General features: G+C 41.4%; 1 protein-coding gene across 4 annotated transcripts; it reads right to left on the bottom strand.

Moving 5' to 3' along the window:
* Nucleotides 1-326: 326 nt before the first annotated feature.
* Nucleotides 327-6763, bottom strand: LOC119274604 (AFG1-like ATPase). Of its 4 annotated transcripts, none has more exons than XM_037555314.1 (14): nucleotides 6604-6763; nucleotides 6168-6307; nucleotides 5916-6049; nucleotides 5352-5500; nucleotides 5041-5120; nucleotides 4618-4875; nucleotides 4103-4213; nucleotides 3396-3518; nucleotides 2530-2651; nucleotides 2386-2455; nucleotides 2061-2153; nucleotides 1849-1976; nucleotides 901-1042; nucleotides 327-702 (listed from the first exon to the last, which is right to left on the bottom strand). In XM_037555314.1, the coding sequence occupies exons 1-14, from the start codon at nucleotides 6737-6739 to the stop codon at nucleotides 565-567; spliced, it is 1824 nt and encodes a 607-aa protein (XP_037411211.1). In that variant the 5' UTR covers nucleotides 6740-6763; the 3' UTR covers nucleotides 327-564. The 4 variants fall into 4 exon arrangements, with proteins under 4 accessions (XP_037411211.1, XP_037411212.1, XP_037411213.1 ...); XM_037555315.1 differs by having other exon boundaries at nucleotides 5352-5497; XM_037555316.1 differs by having other exon boundaries at nucleotides 6168-6285; nucleotides 6604-6721.
* Between the last annotated feature and the right edge of the window lie 787 nt (nucleotides 6764-7550).

Genomic DNA, 7550 nt, shown 5'->3' with positions numbered 1-7550 from the left:
ACATAAATATGTATGGATGCATCTGTTCTTCTGCAGTTAGAACAGCCACATGCCTTCCGCTTCTAGGACGGCGAGGACTGAATCATGCTATACACTGGGCTTGTTTAGATTTTGATTTTGATTTTCATCAAATTTGAACTAAAACCACGACGAGTAAATCGGAACGGAGGGAGTAGTATAACAAGAACGCTACTCTTCAGTTGGAGAGAAGAAAATCAGAATCAAAATCTAAACAAGCCCAGTGTATAGCATGATTCAGTCCTCTCCGTCCTAGAAGCGGAAGGCATGTGGCTGTTCTAACTGCAGAAGAACAGAGGGAGTAGATGTTAAAGCACACCAAACAACACCAGTAATCATATCTCCTAGGATCTATATTACTGGGAAGCAAAGCAAAGTAAACCTGTGCAGATGCACAGCACAGATGCAACGGCGTGTCTCGCTGACATCACCTGTGTTACATATACTCGATACAGTTTCCGACAGTGTCAAGCTTGGCCTCTCCAACCTCATTGCTCACAGTTGCAAGATTATTTTTCCAAGAACGAATAGAATGGTACTACCAGTCTACAAGGGAGCAGACTGAGAGACAGTGCTCTGTTTTGCGAGAACAGGCATGCCCTGCTGTTGTCGAAGGGCGGAAGAATGGACATGCTGGACGCGCTCGAGATACAGCGGGGTCTGCATTTCTATGAGCCGGGATATCTGCGAAACAACAATGTGGGCGGACAGTTAAAACCAGATACATCATACAGGCCCAGACAGTAATGTCAGTGATTCGAAATCATTCCATGCAGTGAAAGTTTAACATTATAAGAAACTAAAACCCAGAATTTAGCAAAATGAATTGTCTCAAACGAGCAACAAATAGTATGTACAAGAGGTGCTATATTAGGTACTTACCGCCCTTCGGAACGCGAACATCTCTTCTTGACCAGACAGCATTGACACTAGACCTCTCGTAGAGGGCCCTGCACCAATATTGCCTTCTGCGGAAACATCCCTCCTTAACTTTGACCCTTCGGCTTCAGTTTCAAACTGGAAACTGCATAATAACCTCTCATGTTAATAATAAGTTCCTGTTCTCGATTCTTTAGATTCAAATGCTTTGCATTAAAAAAATTACCGATGGATAAAAACACAATTTACAACAAAGCTCGCCAAGCCAAGACAATTTACAACAAAACTCCGCCTATGTCTTCTAGGCATAGCCGGTCTCAAGCCTGGGTAAAGGAGAAGGGTTGTGATAGGCTTGGCGAGCCAACGTAAAAACTAGCCAGTCCCATAGGTATGAAACCCATTTGAGCGAGAGTAGTACTAGGATGGGTGACCTCCTGGGAAGTCCTCATGAAAGGGTTTCATATCTAGCCTACCCCAACTTGTTTGGGATAAAAAGCTTCGTAAGAGAGAAGAGAGATTTATTTATTTATTTTTGGAAATTGGTAGCCCCTGACCGAATTTTGATTCAGAATACAGGATTGTTGTTATTTCTGTTGTTTCGTACAAGATGATGCCGCAAGTAGCAATGCCCAAGATTATTAAGTACTACATTCAAAAGTTTGACCCTGCAAAGATGAAGATTTCAGAAGACCTACATGGTAGCTATCATATTACCACTGAATATAAAAGTACAACCTGCACATGTCGCATTGAAATATGCACAATTATAATTTCACAGGATGAGAAAATTTTAACTGCAGTTCGCTAATGTGGTTAGAGGATCATGCATCCAACTATCCAAGTATAAATGTAGATGTTCTCTGAAAATCATCAATACTTTACATGATCAGGTAAGCGCTCTGCAGTTCACCAATTAGTTAAGAGGGTCACGAGTATAAATGTAAATGTTACCTCTCTAAATCAAAAAGAGGCCCCTCCTCAGTTCCTTGAAATAGATTGTCAATGGGTAAGGTAGCTAAACATATAAGGCGGCAGTGATGATTGTACATCTCATCAATAAGGCTGATGAATCTTCTTGCCTAAATGAGGAACAATATTAGAAAAAACATAACACTTCATTTGGCATCAAAGAATTATTAAGTACTTGATAAAGTCAGAGGTACCTTGTCACGGATCTTCATACTCATAGCTGGAAGGTCTGATATGAAAATTGTATGGTAGTTCCTGGCTATTGCTATATAATCTGCAGCTCCGACCTAAGTATTGGAATAAGGAATACGAGTAAATAAATAATAGAACCAAAGCAAGTCTTATTGGGTTCATTCAAAACATCTCTCCCTGCATAGAATTATAATTCAGTTCCAAATTCATACAGTTGAAAGGAAGAAAGATACTACTCCATATATAGTTTCTTCAAGCCAACAGCGCCATTATCATGAATAACATTTTGATTATCGAGAAATGTAAATTCAAAGAGTGGGATATTACTGGGCGTCCACATAAATACTCGAAGTCAAACCTTGCCACACCGCTACAACTTTGAGGAATCTCAATAGACCTGTTCATGTAATATTAAAGTTAATACAGTTCAGGCTTATGTATATTGGTATAGAGATGATTTTTAGGACACACCTTCCAAACATTACAGGAATAGTAACTGCAGTAATGTTCCCTCCTGTCTGGTTAGTTATGTCATGCCACATAGCCTCAAACATACTCCTTGTCTCAGGATTGGTAGGCCAATAATAGTGAATCTGCATAGAAATATGCAAAATAGTTGTTACATAAAAAAAATAACAGATAACGCATATGACATCTAAGAATAAGGTAATAAATACAGGCAGAATAAATATCAAATTTCCAAGCAAAACAAGAGTAAGCATGCAGTGTATTCACAAAAGGATACACCTTACTGGTTTCATATTAGAGTTATCATAGGGATCAAAAAATGTAACTTAAAGGTAAATTTGATTTGACATGTACAAGTAGATGCTTGAATCTCTGTCCTAACAACCAAATTGATAACTACAACTTTAGTGAGTGTCACTTAAGATGAATATATTTTTACAGGCCCTGTTAACTTATTAACCTCAAGGTAGTAAAGGGAGCTTATGTTTTCTTGTTTATGCACTACCCTGAATAACTACACGACAAACCCCTATCAAACTTCAACAATGAGATTAAGTCTATTTAACTACAGTGGATCAAGGCAGAAGATTTCAAGAGAATGCCGAGTGGAAGATTTTGCAAATTAAATTAAGATCTTCAAATAATGTGATTTAATCACCTGAACTTGTCAGTCCAGTAACTGATTTCTAGACAGTTTAAAGCATCTGTACACAGTGGGCCACAATATCATAGGGAACTACTAATTTTCAACCTGCTAACACTGCTATCATCTAGTAAGCATCATGTTTATCTCCAGAACATGTATCGCAGATGTTTTATACGGTCCTAAGACCAAGTATCATAAATTCCCTATGTCATTACAAGTCAACCTGAGTTGAGCCATCCGTAGGAATAAGGCGGCGATAATCCGTTTCAGTTCCAACAAGAATCTTATTGCAGGTCTCGTCTAGCTTAGATAATAACTCAAGGAAGATTTCTCGTTGCATCCCATCCTACAAAACCAACAGAGAAGAGTGAAAAGATAAAAACAAGTACAGAGTTATTTTAACTCAAAGGTACCTATTATCCATTCAGGTACCAATGTATGCTGTCATTCTTATGTCATATAAAAAATCCAGAAGTTAAAAAACTAAGCTTCAGAAAGTGCCTTGTCATTTCTTGTAGATGGGTGATGTGCTTCTGAATAGTTAAATTACAAGAAACCCAGGTGCAAATAAGTAGTCCACAGCCATTAGCCATGTTATCCTTTTTCAATGAATTTTCTGTATCTAGGATTAGAAAAAAGAGCAATAAGCTCTAGTTTAGCTCCCCTACGCATTCTCCACATTGTTATTCATCCATAACATGATAGCAACCTGGTCTTTTGCCTCTTTAGCTTCTTTCAAATTGTATGTTAAAATTGTGAGAAGTCGTTCCTGTTTGTGGGAACAAAGTTCTAGGTAGTGTAGTTCAAATGAATATTCCCAGCAGGTCAGAATGTGGTTATGCCTTTCACTCCGATCTTCTTTTGGTGAAATGTAAGTGTTTATTATATTTAAAAAAGAAAGAAAAGAGAAATAATCAAAAAAGGGTGTACCTGATTCAGATCTTCTGGTGCTTTATTGCTGGTAGCAACAAGCACAGTCCCAGTGCTTAATAGTCTGCTGAGAATACCAGACAGGGCAACAATAGCGAATACATCAATAGTCTGCACGGATGCAGTTTCTTAGTACATTTCAAAACTATAGGCTGCAGAGTTTATTGTATTTACACTTTTACAGTGACAGCTAAATATTTCTTAGTAACAGCAAGCCTATCTCACATTAAGGCACATGGTAGACAGAGTGAAGTAGCACGAGGTGTTTATAAGAGTTCTTTTTAAGTGCATATCTCACTTTAAGGCACAAGGTTGACATTGTCTGTCAGCTGTATGAGCTGAATAGGGAAAATAAATTTCAGAACAATTTCCTACAAGACTAACTTGATGTAATCGCATTGGATTGATAAACTACGGCAGTAATCTGATAACCATGATGTCAAGTGTGATATAGAAATGGCAGTTTCCTCCAATAAGTTGGAAATGCACACCATAGAAGTGTTAATTACAGGCACCTGTATCTCGTCAAAGCATAGAATGCTTGCACCACATTTATTTGCTTGTCTATCGACAAGGAACTTGTCAGCGACAGCTAACAGGATATGTTTTTGATGCTTATCTTGTTTATACTTTTCCTCCCCGATCAGCCATTCCTTAATTTTTGCATCGAAAGGGAGGCCTGATATCCAACTGAAAGCACTTGATTCCATAGACTTGCCATCATCACGTCTCTTCCACACATCATGCATATGGTCGTGTATTTCAAGCATAGCCTGCATGAAAAGGTGTAATTCAATTTTATTCAAATGCTCGACAACAGGATCCTGACTGAAATACGATAGTCAACAAGTTAATTAACAGAACTCTTGCCAAGCCACACATACACTCTGTTTTGTCCGCTTGCCAAGCCACGCGTACATGAGTTTTGCATAATTTACCTCATGAAAGTGAAACCTCCTCCTGTGTTTGATGACACCTTCTGTGGCCCCATAAAACATGTCCATCAACATTGTCTTGCCTGTGTTACAAGTTGCTCCCTAAAGTTAGCATAATAATTGCAGATAGCTAGATAATATTATCATCATCTCGGTAAAAAATATTATCATCATAAGCAGTTTATGACTATTTTGAAAAGAACAGCATAATGACCCAAGTGAAGTATTTAGTTACTACTGAATGGGAGACAGCCTGACTACAAACCACTAACTCTCAGCATAGGCCAGGTCAATGTATTGATTAATTAGCTTACCACTTCCAACATTCCCGTAAAGGTATAATCCTTTTGGAGCAACAGGTGCAACTGGTTTCTGGCCAACCAAATTATCTAGTTTCCTCTCTCTGTTCAAATATGAAACCCATCTTCCAACTCCAGGTTCTATATTAGCTCTTCTTTTCCTGCTTTAATCGGCAAAAGACAAGTCAAACAGCAACTTCCAAGCGGCGCGACACAACAGTTAAACAGACTTATAGGTCGCTGATCTGCTTAGTTACACTCTTCTTGGGATATGTACAAGAGATTTGTAATTGTAAACAAGAAAAGTTTCTACAGAGCATGCAAAAATTTCCACATAATTCTAGCATTCTTTTATCTTCTACTAAGTTTTACTGTTCTTAAGTCAATAAAAACTTAGTAAATAAAGGATGAGAACTTCATCTATTTGCACAAACAGCTTAATAAACGGTTATCAGTTGGCAAAATTTATATCATTTGGAAGAGGAACAGTGGCACTGCAAAGTTAAAACACAAAACTCTTGATGTCAAGAGTTTGATGGTTTTACAGCAAATGAACCGAGGCAGGAGAACAAATATTACCGCGAAATCAACTTATCGAGAAACCCCCTTTTCTCATCTATCCACACCCCATCGTGCTGCTTATCCTCGGCTTCTTCGAGGAGAAGCCGCCGCCGTTCTTTCTCCCTGGTACTGTCCCACATAGACAGCTTTGTCTGCACTTCACGCAAAGGCACTCACTCAGACGCCACGAAACAATCTCCCTGAATTAAAAAATAATGCACCTGGTGCTACTCGGAAACTGCAAACACAGAGCCGTCGGCAACTTATTACATGGTAATCCTCCATCTCCATCTCGTACCGCTCGAGCCTCCCGAGCAAGCTGTCTAGCTCGGAGGCGACATTTTCCTGGTACACGTCATGCCGGAGCTTCCCTTGGCCCACTAGGTCCCTGTAGAGCGTAAGAGGACCCCCTTCAGGTGCAGAACAGAACAGAACAGTATGAGAAATTACCAAGAGTAAACTGTCATGAAATTTCAAAAAAATACGGGCATCAGCGGCTCAGAGAGCAGATATATATGATCAGCTTGTCATGAAATTTCAGGATGAAATTTCTGCATCACTCGGCCGGTGGCGAACAGAGGGGAGCGGTGGAATTAAAATCATGGAGTGAACGGCAGAGGCGCGGAGCATTGAGCTACGGAAGTGCTGCTGCGCAGCCACTCTAGATTGATGGGGGTGGGGGGTAAGGGGGAGATCGCGCCGGTACCTGGTTTCGGGCGGTGATCGGCGGCGTCGTGGAGGCGACGGGGGAGGGGGAGCGCGGCGGGGGGGTCACCGCGGGGGACGGCGGCGAGGAGGGCCGCGGACCGGCGGGTGACGCCGACGCGTAGCCGGAGCAGCATCGGCGGGGGAGGGAGGGCGGTGGTGGGGCGAGGCGGACGGCGAGGTGGTGGTGGCTTAACTCCCCGCCGCGCCCATGTCGGGGTGACGCGGCCGCTCTTCTCACCGCACGCCGTGGGCTCGTGCGCTTTTCGCCGGGCTACCTACCACTGGCCATCTGGGCCGTGCCAGCTGGGCCGGGCCGTTGGCACGCCAGCACGCCGGGTCGTGCCCGGCACGGGGCACGCGACGGGGCCGTGCTTGGGCTGCTAAGCTGGGCACGCGGGCCGGCATGGCACGGCCCGTTTATCTTTTATGTTTTTTTTCATTTTTTATATAAATATGGCCTAACAGCCCAGTAGGTAAAAAGTTGCCCAAAAAACACCTAGCAGGCCAAACTGCACGTGAGCTGACATGCGGGCCAGGCCCTTTTTTCTCGAGAAAGTCAGGCCCATTCAAATGATAGGCCATCACATGTGGGCCGACATAGTGCACAGATGCTATGTCTCGCCCGTACTGATTTCTATTAGTAGAAATCGACTACGGGCCGACTAGTATCAGGCCGGCCATTTACCTGTTATTCATTCGTACCAATTCTCGTCCTCACTCGATTGATAGATTCAGTTTGGTTTCTTCGTCTTTTTTGTTTTCATTCTCTTTTGTTCTTTTATTCTTTTTGTTTTTTTCATCGGTTGTTTGGTTTTCTTTTTTCCTTCTTTTATGCTTTGGTTTTCTTTTTTTTCTAGAACATCTTTATGCTTTGGTTTTATTATGATCCTCTTTTGTTTTCTTGGTTTTTTTGGTCTCTTTGCTTTTCTTTTTGTTTCTCTTGTC

The sequence above is a fragment of the Triticum dicoccoides genome, chromosome 3B (assembly GCF_002162155.2).
Source record: "Triticum dicoccoides isolate Atlit2015 ecotype Zavitan chromosome 3B, WEW_v2.0, whole genome shotgun sequence".
Lineage (NCBI taxonomy): Eukaryota > Viridiplantae > Streptophyta > Magnoliopsida > Poales > Poaceae > Triticum > Triticum dicoccoides.
This window is presented reverse-complemented; position numbering and strand designations above follow the sequence as displayed.